A 17,235-nucleotide genomic window follows, 5' to 3' on the forward strand; every position below is an offset into this window, starting at 1 on the left:
CCGCAGGCCACGTGAGAGGGGCCTCGGGCCAGCTGCACCTGTGGCTGAGGCCACATGCGGGGGGCCTCAGGCCAGCTGCACCTGTGGCTGAAGGTCTTTTAAAAAAATCAGTTGTAAATCCTTCACGTTTAATGGGAGCGTTTGTCACATTGAAATAATGGCCTAACACCTGCTTAGGGTTCACTAGAGGACGCTTCCAATAGAAAACCATGTCTTGGGAATGAAATAAATAAAAAAGTCGAAGGAGGAGCGATGCCCGCGGGTCTCCAATAAATAGATGAGCGCGGTTGTCATATATTCAGTCTCTCTAGAGGACTCAGTTTGTCTAAGCTCTGTGTCGAAGGCTTAAATAAACTTAAAAACTCTGTGCATTTTATCTTGCTTAAGGCTGAATTATTCTAAAGTGTTGTGTCCTTTTCTAGCATATCACTTGCAATTAGTTTGTGTTATCTAAAAGACGACATCCCGAGAAGACTAAAGACGAACCACGACACCATTTAGAAAAAGAATCACAAGATCTGGACCAGGTCCATTAGAAGAAAGACGGGGTTGGTGCAAGGGAACGTGGCCACCACAGAACTCTGCTTGGGTTAAGACTCTATTGGGTTTGGGTAGGGGTTAGGGGTAGGGTTAACTCTGGGCCCAGTTCACCGCTGGGGCCGAGTTCTCTTGTATCCGTGCTTATCCTGGGGTTCTGAAGTGGGAAGAGGATGAGAGTCTACAGGTCACCCTGGATGAGACGCCAGTCCATCACTGATGAATTCTCCAGTCAAACCCAGTAGCCGTGTAGAGCTGGGTGGACTGGAGCGATGCAGGTGAAGTATCTGGTCCAAGGACACAGACGACCACAAATCAAACATGTTGGTCATCTGAATCCAAAAGCCACTAATCTGCTGCAGGATTGTCAAGAACTGGTGGGAACCGGGTCTAGTTCTGTTTGGTACCAGACCGCGGTTAAAGATCTCAGCAGGTGTTTCACACATTTGTTTATTTGTTCTTTTTGAAAACAACAATAATACATCAACGGCTCAATAAGCAACATTTCCAGGAAGTCAGAGTTTGTCGGCGTTTTAATTTGTTGTGTTTATAAATGTTTCAGTTACGTTTTCATTCATTAATAACATTTTGTTTGTGAGCAAAAGAAAATAATGTTGATTGTTTTGTTTTCAAAACTCAAAACATATTAAATAAGAACACGTTTATGTTTCAGTTTGATTGAATGTTTCTTTAAATTAAAAATGAAAAATTGTGAAAAATGTAAAAATCAAGTAAATTTGGTTCCAAACTCCTCACCGACCTGAGACTTTTCTGTTTGAATCCTTTATACTGATTGTAAATAACACTGAAATAAATCAGGTCACGACTTTCAAAACATGTTGAAACATGTCAAAGTTTCCGAGGTCTCGTGTGTGACATAACAGAAATAATTTAACAGAGAATCAGAACCTGTACAGTCGCGTTGGTGTGTTTTTGATCGAAGGGAACAAAGTCTGCTGTGACTTTCCACTGACTTAAGAAACGCGGAAACGTCTTCTAGCCGACGGGATCCACCACCAGGACTTTACACTCCCTCTTTGCAATCTTGTCCAGGGACAGCAGGCTTTTGTCCTGCGGTGGCAGGTAGAGGGGCCGGCCCACAGGAGAGCCCACGGGTGGCGTGATGGCCCGCCGCTCCATGGCACTGCCCGTCCTGACAACACATCACAAAGCATTACTGTTCATCAAAGTTATCAACAATCATCGTGGAGTCGTTTTGACGCAATAAAAATCAGAACATAACCCCAAGGTTTGATTGTTGTAGTTTTAGTGCAATTTACCCGAGCCTGGTAAACCATCAGACCCATTCACTTTGTGTATTACTACTCGTTATTAATATTATTACTTGTTATTATTATTATTATTACCTGTTAATATTATTATAATTATTACTTCTACAACTCATTATTATTACTACTATTACTTATTATTATCATTATCACTCACTCACTCACTCACTGGCAGCACGGTGTGGTTTTGTGGTTAGCATTGGTGTTTCACATGCAGTTGCCACTATACATTTACATCAGCCTACGTCCATGTTGGGTCCGAGGCTTTGCCTTAGTGATATTAACAGCAGCTGTGTCCTGGAGGTGAACCTTTCAGGGTCATGCAACGTCAAAGGTCATGTGACCAACAGAAAGGCAATGTATGACTTCATGTTTCATAACATCTCAAAAACATTTCCCAGCGCGGCTGCACCGACGCCCCGCCTCCTGGTTCCTGACTCAGTCCTTAGTTCCTGTTTGGGACTTTCAAACAGCAGACGGCGGAAACGCAACGGACCAAAAGCTCTGTGTCCTACCTCATGATGTGAGAGCGAGACGGCTGCTGGTGGGAGAAGGACTGGGACCGACCCAGACTGGCCTGGTGTCGGTCCAGCAGGTCTCGAACGGCAGGGCTGGATGGACTGTTCTTACCTGGATGGAGGAGAGAAAACAGGAAGGATGCCGTCAGCTTGTTCTGGGTCCTGATCGACCCCGTTAGATATTCAAACCTCAGACTTCCTGTTTTTAAGAAACCGTTTCAGACGAGAACAGGTTTTACAGTTTGGACATTGATAATGTTGAAGGTTTTTTTTTTTTTTTACTCTGCTCACAAACACCAGAGGGCGGATCGGGGATTTGGACAAAATGCTTTTCATCTCAGGTTTTCTTTGATATGTTTTAGAGCACTTTATGACGTCACACATGCATTCTTACATCATCTTTCTTTTTTTTCCATTTCACCATCAAGCTGGACAAGCAACAGGAAAAAGAAATCTCTGTCACAGACAGTGAATTTTCTAACTCCAGAGTCAGAGATCTCCTAGGTGTCTTGGTGGCTTCCCTCACTTGTCTCCTTTGGTCAGACTCTTCACACGGCTCAGTTGTCCAGATAGTTTTGGTCCCGTAAAAGAGTGGGGTCACAGATAGAAATGGAACAATTCAAACTCACGTGTGTACAGAAAATTCGTACGAATACATTCACTCGTAAACGATGTGTTAAAGTGATTTAAGACGACTTCTCGCATTCATCGATTTTCTCCTATTTTGAGTTTTTGTCAGTAGGGGTAGGGTTCATGAAGATGGGGTGAACTATCAGCCCCGCAGAGCGTAGGCCACAAAAGTTTATGTTTTTAAAATCTGAACTTAAAGCTGGTCATTGTCTTCATTAATTGTGAGTTGAAACAAAGCTTTATAGAGTGTGAGCCAGAGGGGTTGGTCGTTACCAAAAAAGTGGCAAAGGCTACCATACCTTTTCTGAAAGCCTGGAATCTCAGCTTTTCAATCATATATGATGGCCATCTGACAAGAGTAGCTGTTAGAAGTTATGGCACATAACGTAATCTAAGTTTGAGAAAAATTTTACAGACGAAACAATGCAAAATAGTGAAGTATCTAAAAATGGTATAACAACAAGTGAGACATGGAGTCCTATGTTTTGGGGTATGACAAACCCAATTATGACAGCATTGCTGTAGAAGGTCAAGGTCATGACCTTTTGGCAAGGTCAATGACATTTTTTGACAAATTTTGTATTATCTCTCAATTTTCTCATCCTTTATTTTGTGAACGACAAATGAGAAATGGATTCCTAAGTTTTTGTTTGCTGAATATCCAATTACAAAAATAACTTTGCAGTGAAAGGTCAAGGTCACAACCTTTCTCTCCAGCTGGTAACATTTTTAAGGTTTACTGCAACATGTTATTTTGTACATTTTACATTTGTTTCCCAACTCAAGTTTCTGAAACATACTGTGATTGTTATATATAATTATTTGTGAAATTCCCACCAGTATATTGCTGTTTGTAGTGACAAATACCATATATGTTTATTGGAATATCTTGTGCTTTGTTGCAAATGTTTGGTTTCTGTACATAGCATACAAAGAAAAGACTCATATGCCACAACCAGACAAGAATCAGTCTCGTATAGCATATGGGCAAAGAGTGACCACAATCAGATACAGTGAGGAAAATAAGTATTTGAACACCCTGTGGTTTTGCAAGTTCTCCCACTTAGAAATCATGGAGGGGTCTGAAATTTTCATCTTAGGTGCATGTCCACTGTGAGAGACATAATCTAAAAAAAAAAAAAAAAAAAAAAAAATCCGGAAATCACAATGTATGATTTTTTTAATAATTTATTTGTATGTTACTGCTGCAAATAAGTATTTGAACACCTACCAACCAGCAAGAATTCTGCCTCACACAGACCTGTTAATTTGTCTTTAAGAAGCCCTCTTATTCTGCACTCTTTACCTGTATTAATTGCACCTGTTTGAACTTGTTACCTGTATAAAAGACACCTGTTCACACACTCAATCAATCACACTCAAACCTGTCCACCATAGCCAAGACCAAAGAGCTGTCTAAGGACACCAGGGACAAAACTGTAGACCTGCACAAGGCTGGGATGGACTACAGGACAACAGGCAAGAAGCTTGGTAGAAGATAACAACTGTTCTGATTATTTATTAGAAAGTGGAAGAAACACAAGATGACTGTCAATCTCCCTCGGTCTGGGATTCCATGCAAGATCTCACTTTGTGGGGTAAGGATGATTCTGAGAAAGCTCAGAACTACACAGGAGGACCTGGTCAATGACCTGAAGAGAGCTGGGACCACAGTCACAAAGATTACATTGGTAACACATGATGCTGTCATGGTTTAAAATCCTGCAGGGCAGCAAGGTCCCCCTGCTCAAGCCAGCACATGTCCAGGCCCGTTTGAAGTTCACCAGTGACCATCTGGATGATCCAGAGGAGGCATGGGAGAAGGTCATGTGGTCAGATGAGACCAGAATAGAGCTTTTTGGAATCAACTCCACTTACCATGTTTAGAGGATGAGAACAACTCCAAGAAAACCATCCCAACCGTGAAGCATGGGGATGGAAACATCATACTCTGGGGGTGGTCTTCTGCAAAGGGGACAGGACGACTGCACCGTATTGAAGGGCGGATGGATGGAGTCATGTACTGCGAGATTTTGGCAAACAACTTCCTTCCTCAGTAAGAGCATTGAAGATGGGTCATGGCTGGGTCTTCCAGCATGACAATGACCCCAAACACACAGCCAGGGCAACCAAGGAGGGGCTCTGTAAGAAGCATTTCAAGGTCCTGGAGTGGCCTGGCCAGTCTCCAGACCTGAACTCAATAGAAAAACTTTGGAGGGAGCTGAAACTTCAAACCTGAAAGATCTGGAGAAAATCTGTATGGAGGAGTGGACCAAAATCCCTGCTGCAGTGTGTGCAAATCTGGTGAAAAACTACAGGAAACGTTTGACCTCTGTAATTGCAAACAAAGGCTACTGTACCAAATATTAACACTGATTTTCGCAGGTGCTCAAATACTTATTTGCAGCAGTAACATACAAATAAATTATTAAAAAATCATAAATTGTGATTTCCGGATTTTTCTTTTTTTTTAGATTATGTCTCTAGATTATGTGGACATGAACCTAAGATGAAAATTTCAGACCCCTCCGTGATTTCTAAGTGGGAGAATTTGCAAAACCGCAGGGTGTTCAAATACTTATTTTCCTCACTGTAACCTTAAGGCAATCAATATAAACACACAGAAAACCTTAAACCTAAGTTGGACAACAATGAAGCACTAACAAACATGTCAAGGAGTGGAAACGCACTGAGAATATCTTAACCTCAGGGTTGTTCTCAAGGCATCTCCTCCAGATAGCACTTTGATAGTTAGCTCTGAGACAGTGCTTCCTGAGAGAATCTGAGCAAGGAGGTAACTGCCAGGATTCTATGCCTTTCTTTGCACAGAAAAGTGCATACCTCACTTCACTGATGTTGGTGATTCTGGACTTGGAGCTGTACAGTTTACATGTAAATTCTTGCAACCCTTCGTACAACTCCGGTGACAAGGTCCAGTCTCTCTCCGTCTTCTTGAAGGTCTCACAGAAGGTTTCATTCCTCTGAAGCAATTTTAAGGCTGACACTTTACCACGACCTGCAAATGCACTTACTATGTCACAACCTGTGTATGCATGTATACCAGGCAAAGCCTGCCACGACTGTGATCCTAGACCACTAGCAAGCTGAGAGATGCTTATATAACTAGTGAGATTTTTTTGTCCCTGTCTTCAGGAACAGGTCACGTGTGAGTGAATCACTGGTAGCTAGACATAGTACCAAGACATCAGTATCATCAGACACAAGGATGAACAGTCCTTGAGGCATGACAAGCATGGAGCAGCATACGTGTGTCAACCTCCTCTTGAGTGGATGACAGGTCTGCTACCTCTTGCCCTCCCTGTGGCTCAGCTTGTAACATTGATCTTTGGTTGTTGTAAAAAAAAAAAAAAAAAAAAGCTAGTGTCTACCTCCTACTAGGCTAATATAAAAATGCTATATACCATTTAAAAGAGCATTTTGTTGGGATATAAATAAAGACATCTACATGTGTCTTCACAAAATTATGGATGGAGAAAACAAAGAAAAATTCTATAATTTGTACAAAAATGTCAAAAAAAATTATATTAACCTTGCCAAAAGGTCATGACCTTGACCTTTTACAGCAATGCTAATGTATAATTGGGTTTGCCATACCCAAAAACATAGGAATCCACGTCTCACTTGTTGTTATACCATTTTTAGATTTTCAACTATCTCACTATCCTGTTTTGGTTCGTCGACAAAAAGTTTTTCAACCTTAGATTACGTTTTGTGCCATAACGTCTAACAGCTACTCTTGTCAGATGGCCATCATATATTATTGAAAAGCTGAGATTACAGGCTTTCAGAAAAGGTATGGTAACCTTTGCCACTTTTTCTGTAACGCTTTCCGTATTTTGAGGTCCTGGCTCACGGTCTGTTAAGGTGACTTAACTGATATTCAGTTCAATTAACTCACATTTTCAAGGTAGCTGGTGAACTTCAGTTTTTACAGTGTACCAGAACTTTAAGATTAATCGAGTGGAGCAGCAGCTGCACAGGGAGGGGATGGAAGCGTGGCCTCGGAGCCCGAGTCTGGATCCAGACACTCAGTCGAAGGTACTCCTAAAAAGTAGGGTGGGGGAAAATTAAATATCAAATGATTTAGATTTTTTCCGTAGCCTACCTGAGAGTGCCATCTCCCCGATCATGGCGCTGATGCGCTGCTCCAACTCAGACAGCTTTTGGGTGTCTGCTGTTCCCCCTCCAGCTCGCTGCATCTCCATGGAGATTTTGAGTTTTGTTTTTTTTTGTCAGATTTTAAATCAAACCATTTTTTTCTTGGTGATTTCCAGCAGTTCTTGGTGATTTCCAGCACCTCTGAACTGCCACAGTTCTTTTTTCTCTTTGCCTGCTGTGATGAAATTGATTTTCCTTTTGCTTTCAGCATTTTGTATCCTCTTTATGATTCTGCATATGGACACAGCAATGCAGTTACATGCCCTTTTATGGGCATTGATGGGCTGATACTTATGCTAATCATACAGTTGTATGTAAAAGTTTGGGCCCCCCTGATAATTTCCATGATTTTCCTTTATAAATCATTGGTTGTCTGGATCAGAAATTTCAGTTAAATATATCATATAACAGACAAACAGTGATATTTGAAAAGTGAAATGAAGTTTATAGGATTTACAGAAAGTGTGCAATAATTATTTAAACAAAATTAGGCAGGTGCATAAATTTGGGCACCGCAACAGAAAAAATAACTCAATATTTAGTAGATCCTCCTTTTGCAGAAATAACAGCCTCTAAATGCTTCCTATAGCTTCCAGTGAGAGTCTCGATTCTGGTTGAACGTATTTGGACCATTCTTCTTTACAAAACATCTCAGGTTTGTTGGTTTCCGAGCATGGACAGCCCGCTTAAAATTACACCACAGATTTTCAATAATATTCAGGTCTGGGGACTGAGATGGCCATTCCAGAACTTTGGACTTGTTCCTCTGCATGAATGCCTTAGTAGATTTTGAGCAGTGTTTAGGGTTGTTGTCTTGTTGAAAGATCCAGCCCCGGCGCATCTTCAACTTTGTCACTGATTCATGAACATTGTTCTCAAGAATCTGCTGATATTAACTGGAATCCATGTGATCCTCAACTTTAACAAGATTCCCAGTACCTGCACTGGCCACACAGCCCCACAGCATGATGGAACCACCTCCGAATTTTACTGTAGGTAGCAAGTGTTTTTCTTGGAATGCTGTGTTCTTTTTCAGCCATGCATACCGCCCCTTGTTATGTCCAAATAACTCAATTTTAGTTTCATCAGTCCACAGCACCTTATTCCAAAATGAAGCTGGCTTGTCCAAATGTGCTTTAGCATACCTCAAGTGACTCTGTTTGTGGCATGTATGCAGAAAAGGCTTCCTCTGCATAACAGCATCATACAGCATCTCTTTGTGCAAAGTGTGCTGTATAGTTGAATGATGCACAGAGCCACTATCTGCAGCAAGATCATGTTGTAGGTCTTTGGAGCAGGTCTGTGGGTTGACTATGACTGTTCTCACCATCCTTCACTTCAGATTATCTGAGATTTTTCTTGGCCTGCCACTTCGGGCCTTAACTAGTACTGTGCTTGTGGTCTTCCATTTCCTCACTATGTTCCTCACACTGGAAACTGACAGCTGAAATCTCTGAGATAGCTTTTGTATCCTTCCCTTAAACCATGATGTTGAACAATCTTTGTTTTCAGGTCATTTGAGAGTTGTTTAGAGGCTCCCATGTTACCACTCATTAGAAGAGATGCAAAGAGGGGAAACATTTGCTAATGGCCACCTTACCCTTTCTCATGATTGGATTCACCTGTGTAAGGAGGTCAAGGGTCAATGAGCTTACCAAACCAATTTTGTGTTCCAATAATTAGTGTTCAATGTATTGAAATCAATAAAATGACAAGCGTGCCCAAATTTATGCACCTGCCTAATTTTGTTTAAATAATTATTGCACACTTTGTGTAAATACTAGAAACTTCATTTCACTTCTCAAATATCAGTGTGTTTGTCTGTTATATGATATATTTAACTGAAATTTCTGATCCAAACAACCAATGATTTATAAAGGAAAATCATGAAAATTATCAGGGTGCCCAAACTTTTACATACAACTGTATATTAATTAGGCGCACCAGGCACACACTTTCAGTTTACAAGGAGATTCATCAACTTAAGAACACAGCTGTGAACAATTCTGTGGTTTAGAAGATATTAGGGCCCTGTCCCACTGGCGTTTAAGAGGATTTGCACATGAAATGAGGAGACAAAGCTGAGCGTCTGCAATAAAGGTGGGCGGAAATGACAAATGTCCTGTGGTGGATCAGCGAATACATGAGGAAGAAAAGCAGATATAACAGGGAACAGAAGCGAAGGCAACCGCGGAGGCGCCCCCATGAGGGGCACAGCGGCCGTGATGCACTCGCTTCATCCGTGCCCACTCTGTCTGCATGCGCGACATACCATTTGCGACCGTGATGTGGCCGTGCTGGGCACGCGTCATATCTGTTTTGCACGCTGTCCCGGTCTGCCGCCAAGCTGCGCCAACCCATCGGTTGCGGATATCAGCGGATGACAGGGGATATGCAGCGCGTTGGTTGTGTATGTCCTGCGTATGTCTTCAATATGTGTTCAGGCAGTGATGCGGATGCAGCAGGATTTTTGAGTCGCTCAAAAGTCCTGGCTGCGGACATGCGTGCCTCTGCGGATGATCACGGATGTGTTCGGATGGCGGCCAACTCATACAGGAATGTTACATGGTTATTGCGGTTGTTTGGCGGATGTGGGCCACTTTTGTGCGCATTCCATCTGCAAATCCTCCTAAATGCCAGTGGGACAGGGCCCTTAGTGAATGAGCCCCAATAATTTAAGAGACGATAACTGTTTATTATTCAGGGGCGAGGGGGGCGTCTCAGTCCATCCCTGTACCCCAAACCATGTATGGCAAGAATTTTATTTTCTTCATTTACTTCTCTTTAACTTTCAGGCGTTCTTCTGTGTCCATCTGATTGCGGAACATCATGTTCTGATTGGATACTTCTAAAATGTATGGGCAGGGCATGTAGCCTTATTTGGAATTTTAGGGTGTTATTTATGGTGACTGATGAAAAGTCCCGTGGGACAAGTCAAACATCTTTTAGCATGCACCAAAGGTCTCATAAGACATGTTAAAGGTCCTGTGGATCACAGCAAAGTCCTGCGGGACACATCAGAGGTCCTGTGGGACAACTCAAAGGTCCAATTGGACACTTTTGACATGTGGGCAGCCATGCGGCCATATCTAGTAATTCATTCTTCTCATGAGTGGGCGTTGATTTGCAAAGAGGCAGAATTCAGGAGGTTTACACATAATTTGTACAATTCTCTGAGTTTACGATCGAGTGTGGAATCGTGACGCGTTTGTATGAAACAATGTGGGAGAAATTTCAGAGAAGTTTAGGAAAATGAAGGATCATTGTTCAAATGATTTAAATTTCTATTTTGCACAGAAATTTTTTCACATCATCATCAGAAGGAGGACGTGAGACTCTTACGTGAGAGCGGGCGAGCGTCAGGCGGCGGGTTGGCGACCGACGCCGTGAACTGGAGCTTCAGCTTCATGTGCTGACTCAGCTGAACGCAGGAATCACAGAGAAGGTTTCAGAAACAAAATCCAAAGTCAAGACGTCTGCAGACGTGTTGCAAATTCTTCAGAATTTAAAAAACGTTACATTTGACTGAAGGAACTGACCTCATAGAGTCCAGGTCTGAGGATCTGGAAGGACACGCTGAAGGACAGAGTGCTGCCCTTACGACAGTGACCCAGGTTACTGAGGGGGGTGTGGCAAACCACCGCCGCCAGCGCCGTGTCCTCGCCCTGACCACGCCCTGGACACACACACACACACATATCAGACACACACACACACATCAGACACACACACATCAGACACACATACACACATATCAGACACACACACACACACACCAGACACAAAATGAAAACAAGAACACACACACATCAGACACACACACACACATCACACACACACACACACCCTCAGGAGTCCAGACAAGCCGAACAGCCAGGAAGTCCTGCAGGTTGTTGAGAAGAACGTATTTGACCTTAAAGTGCTCCTTCACCTTCACTGTACTCGGACAGCTCGCCGTCATGACAAACCGGGGACGGTCCAAACGGATGCTGGGCAAACTGAGACAGGGAGACAGACAGGGAGAGGACTTAGTTTTATCACCTGATATTCAATTCTGAATCTGAAGAAACAAAGGAACTTTTATGAAGATTGATGTTATCCATCACCAGAAAATGTTTGCATCTTGGACCAGAAAAACCAGATCCAAAGTCCAGCGTGATCTGTTTCTGTACAAAGAGCGTCTCAGTCAGACCCGCCGTACATAACCGGCTTCAAAGTGCACAAATGATCAGCGCTGTAATAGTTTTTTACACACTAAACTGAAAATTTTCACACAATTCACAGATCTTTACACTTAACAGGCAAGACACCTGTACAACAATGAGCACAGACTTTATAATGAGCACAGACTGTACAAGCACAGACTGTACAACGAGCACAAACTGTGCAACGATGAGCACCGACTGCACAACGAGCACAGACTGCACAATGAGCACAGACTGCACAACGAGCACAGACTGTACAACAGTGGCCACAGACTGCACAACGAGCACAGACTGTACAACAGTGGCCACAGACTGCACAACGAGCACAGACTGTACAAGCACAGACTGCACAACAAAGAGCACAGAATGTACAATAACGAGCACAGACTGCACAACGAGCACAGAGTGCACAATGAGAACAGAGTGCACAATGAGCACAGACTGTACAACAACAAGCACAGAGTGCACAATGAGCTTAGCCTGTACAACAAGCATAGACTGCACCACAAGCACAGACTGCACAATGAGCACAGACTGCACAACGAGCACAGACTGTACAACAACAAGCACAGACTGCCCAATGACCACAGACTGTACAACAACAACCACAGACTGTACAACAATGAGCACAGACTGCACAATGAGCACAGACTGCACAGCGAGCACAGACTGTACAACAACGAGCACAGACTGTACAACGAGCAGACTGTACAAATACAAGCACAGACTGCCCAACGAGCACAGACTGTACAACAACGAGCACAGACTGCACAACGAGCACAGACTGTACAAGCATAGACAGCACAACAAGCACAGACTGTACAACAAGCACAGACTGTACAACGAGCACAGACTTCACAATGAGCACAGACTGTACAACGAGCACAGATGGTACAACAACAAGCACAGACTGTACAAGGAGCACAAACGGTACAACAGGCACAGTGCACAACAAGCACAGAGTGCACAACAACAAGCACAGACTGTACAATGAGCATAGAGTGCACAATGAGCACAGACTGCACAACGAGCACAGACTGCACAATGAGCACAGACTTCACAACGAGCAAAGACTATACGAGGACAGACTGTACAAGCATAGACTGCACAACGAGCACAGACTGTACAATGAGCACAGACTGCACAACGAGCACAAATTGTACAGCGAGCACATACTGCACAACGAGCACAGACTGCACAATGAGCACAGACTGTACAACAAGCACAGACTGTACAACAAACACAGACTGAACAAGCAAAGACTGCACAACAAGCAGACTGCACAATGAGCACAGACTGTACAACAAGCACAGACTGAACAACAACAAGCACAGACTGTACAACAAGCACAGACTGTACAAGCATAGACTGCACAACGAGCACAGACAGCACAACGAGCACAGACTGCACAACGAGCACAGACAGCACAATGAGCACAGACTGTACAACAAGCAAAGACTGTACAACGAGCACAGACTGTGCAAGCACAGACTGCACAACGAGCACAGACTGTACAATGAGCACAGACTGCACAACGAGCACAAATTGTACAGCGAGCACAGACTGTACAATGAGCACAGACTGCACAATGAGCACAGACTGTACAACAAGGAAAGACTGTACAACGAGCGCAGACTGTACAACGAGCACAGACTGAAGAACAAGCACAGACTGTACCAGGAGCACAGACTGTACAACAACGAGCACAGAGTGCACAACGAGCACAGAGTGCACAACAATAAGCACAGATTGTACAACGAGCACGTCTGTACAACGAGCACAGACTGCACAATGAGCACATACTTCACAATGAGCACAGACTGTACAATGAGCACAGACTGTACAACGAGCGCAGACTGTACAATGAGCGCAGACTGAACAACAACAAGCACAGACTGTACCAGGAGCACAGACTGTACAACAACAAGCACAGTGTGCACAACGAGGACAGAGTGCACAACAACAAGCACAGATTGTACAACGAGCACAGACTGTACAACAAGCACAGACTGTACAACGAGCATAGACTGTACAACGACAAGCAGAGTGCACAACGCGCACAGAGTGCACAACAACAAGCACAGACTGTCCAACAAGCACAGACTGCACAACGAGCACAGTCTATACAACAACAAGCACAGACTGCACAACGAGCACAGTCTATACAACAACAAGCACAGATTGTACAACGAGCACAGACTGTATAATGAGCACAGACTGTACAACAACAAGCACAGACTGTACCAGGAGCAAAGACTGTACAACAAGCACAGACTCTACAACGAGCACAGAGTGTACAATGAGCATAGAGTGCACAATGGGCACAGACTGTACAACGAGCACAGACTGTACAAACATAGACTGCACAATGAGCACAGACTGTGCAAGCGTAGACTGCACAATGAGCACAGACTGCACAATGAGCACAGACTGTACAATGAGCACAAATTGTACAGCGAGCACAGACTGCACAACAACAAGCACAGACTCTACAACGAGCACAGAGTGTACAATGAGCATAGAGTGCACAATGAGCACAGATGCACAACGAGCACAGACTGTACAATGAGCACAGACTGTACAACGAGCACAGACTGCACAATGAGCACAGACTGTACAACAAGCACAGACTGTAAAACGAGCACAGACTGTACAACCATAGACTGCACAACGAGCACAGACTGTACAATGAGCACAGACTGCACAACGAGCACAAATTGTACAGCGAGCACAGACTGCACAACGAGCACAGACTGCACAATAAGCACAGACTGTACCAGGAGCACAGACTCTACAACGAGCACAGAGTGTACAATGAGCATAGAGTGCACAATGAGCACAGACTGCACAACGAGCACAGACTGTACAACGAGCACAGACTGCACAATGAGCACAGACTGTACAACAAGCACAGACTGTACAACAAGCAAAGACTATAAAACGAGCACAGACTGTACACACATAGACTGCACAACGAGCACAGACTGTACAATGAGCACAGACTGCACAATGAGCACAAATTGTACAGCGAGCACAGACTGCACAACGAGCACAGACTGTACCAGGAGCACAGACTCTACAACGAGCACAGAGTGCACAATGAGCATAGAGTGCACAATGAGCACAGACTGCACAACGAGCACAGACTGCACGAGCACAGACTGTACAACGAGCACAGACTGTACAACGAGCACAGACTGTACAACGAGCATAGACTGCACAACGAGCACAGACTGTACAATGAGCACAGACTGCACAACGAGCACAAATTGTACAGCGAGCACATACTGCACAATGAGCACAGACTGTACAACAAGCACAGACTGTACAACAAACACAGACTGTACAACAAGCAAAGACTGCACAACAAGCAGACTGCACAATGAGCACAGACTGTACAACAAGCACAGACTGAACAACAACAAGCACAGACTGTACAACAAGCACAGACTGTACAAGCATAGACTGCACAACGAGCACAGACAGCACAACGAGCACAGACTGCACAACGAGCACAGACTGTACAATGAGCACAGACTGTACAACGAGCACAGACTGTACAACAAGCACAGACTGTACAACAAGCAAAGACTGTACAACAAGCACAGACTGTACAAGCATAGACTGCACAACGAGCACAGACTGCACAATGAGCACAGACTGTACAATGAGCACAGACTGCACAGCGAGCACAAAATGTACAGCGAGCACAGACTGCACAATGAGCACAGACCGTACAACAAGCAAAGATTGTACAACGAGCGCAGACTGTACAAGCACAGACTGCACAATGACCACAGACTACACAATGAGCACAGACTGTACAATGAGCACAGACTGAACAAGCACAGACTGTACAAGCATAGACTGCACAACGAGCACAGACTGCACAATGAGCACAGACTGTACAATGAGCACAGACTGTACACACATAGACTGCACAACGAGCACAGACTGTACAATGAGCACAGACTGCACAATGAGCACAAATTGTACAGCGAGCACAGACTGCACAACGAGCACAGACTGTACCAGGAGCACAGACTCTACAACGAGCACAGACTGTACAACGAGCACAGACTGCACAATGAGCACAGACTGTACAACAAGCACAGACTGTACAACAAGCAAAGACTATAAAACGAGCAGACTGTACACACATAGACTGCACAACGAGCACAGACTGTACAATGAGCACAGACTGCACAATGAGCACAAATTGTACAGCGAGCACAGACTGCACAACGAGCACAGACTGTACCAGGAGCACAGACTCTACAACGAGCACAGAGTGTACAATGAGCATAGAGTGCACAATGAGCACAGACTGCACAACGAGCACAGACTGCACGAGCACAGACTGTACAACGAGCACAGACTGTACAACGAGCACAGACTGTACAACGAGCATAGACTGCACAACGAGCACAGACTGCACAACGAGCACAGACTGTACAATGAGCACAGACTGCACAACGAGCACAAATTGTACAGCGAGCACATACTGCACAATGAGCACAGACTGCACAATGAGCACAGACTGTACAACAAGCACAGACTGTACAACAAACACAGACTGTACAACAAGCAAAGACTGCACAACAAGCAGACTGCACAATGAGCACAGACTGTACAACGAGCACAGACTGAACAACAACAAGCACAGACTGTACAACAAGCACAGACTGTACAAGCATAGACTGCACAACGAGCACAGACAGCACAACGAGCACAGACTGCACAACGAGCACAGACTGTACAATGAGCACAGACGGTACAACGAGCACAGACTGTACAACAAGCACAGACTGTACAACAAGCAAAGACTGTACAACAAGCACAGACTGTACAAGCATAGACTGCACAACGAGCACAGACTGCACAATGAGCACAGACTGTACAATGAGCACAGACTGCACAGCGAGCACAAACTGTACAGCGAGCACAGACTGCACAATGAGCACAGACCGTACAACAAGCAAAGATTGTACAACGAGCGCAGACTGTACAAGCACAGACTGCACAACGACCACAGACTACACAATGAGCACAGACTGTACAATGAGCACAGACTGAACAAGCACAGACTGTACAAGCATAGACTGCACAACGAGCACAGACTGCACAATGAGCACAGACTGTACAATGAGCACAGACTGCACAGCGAGCACAAACTGTACAGCGAGCACAGACTGCACAATGAGCACAGACTGCACAATGAGCACAGACCGTACAACAAGCAAAGATTGTACAACGAGCGCAGACTGTACAAGCACAGACTGCACAACGACCACAGACTACACAATGAGCACAGACTGTACAATGAGCACAGACTGAACAACAAGCACAGACTGTACCAGGAGCACAGACTGTACAACAACAAGCACAGTGTGCACAACGAGCACAGAGTGCACAACAAGCACAGACTCTACAACAAGCACAGACTCTACAACGAGCACAGACTGTACAATGAGCATAGAGTGCACAATGAGCACAGACTGCACAATGAGCACAGACTGTACAACAAGCACAGACTGTACAACAAGCAAAGACTGTACGAGCGCAGACTGTACAAACATAGACTGCACAACGAGCACAGACTGCACAATGAGTACAGACTGTACAACAAGCACAGACTGAACAACAACAAGCACAGAGTGTACCAGGAGCACAGACTGTACAACAACGAGCACAGTCTGTACCAGGAGCACAGACTCTACAACAAGCACAGACTGCACAATGAGCACAGACTGTACAATGAGCACAGACTGCACAATGAGCACAGACTGTACAATGAGCACAGACTGCACAACGAGCACAAATTGTACAGCGAGCACAGACTGCACAACGAGCACAGATTGCACAATGAACTTTTTT

General features: G+C 44.3%; 1 protein-coding gene across 2 annotated transcripts in view; it reads right to left on the minus strand.

Moving 5' to 3' along the window:
- Positions 1-973: 973 nt before the first annotated feature.
- map11 (microtubule associated protein 1) overlaps positions 974-17,235 on the minus strand; it is a 28,262-nt gene continuing 12,000 nt past the window's right edge. For both annotated transcript variants that reach the window (XM_034177596.1, XM_034177595.1), the window contains exons 9-13: positions 11,000-11,151; positions 10,693-10,829; positions 10,496-10,574; positions 2,342-2,456; positions 974-1,690 (exon numbers count right to left, since the gene is read on the minus strand). In XM_034177596.1, the coding sequence (XP_034033487.1) occupies positions 1,534-1,690; positions 2,342-2,456; positions 10,496-10,574; positions 10,693-10,829; positions 11,000-11,151 (640 nt within the window). In that variant the 3' untranslated portion in view covers positions 974-1,533. The remainder of the gene's footprint in view (positions 1,691-2,341; positions 2,457-10,495; positions 10,575-10,692; positions 10,830-10,999; positions 11,152-17,235) is intronic.

Source organism: Thalassophryne amazonica, chromosome 9 (genome assembly GCF_902500255.1).
Source record: "Thalassophryne amazonica chromosome 9, fThaAma1.1, whole genome shotgun sequence".
NCBI lineage: Eukaryota > Metazoa > Chordata > Actinopteri > Batrachoidiformes > Batrachoididae > Thalassophryne > Thalassophryne amazonica.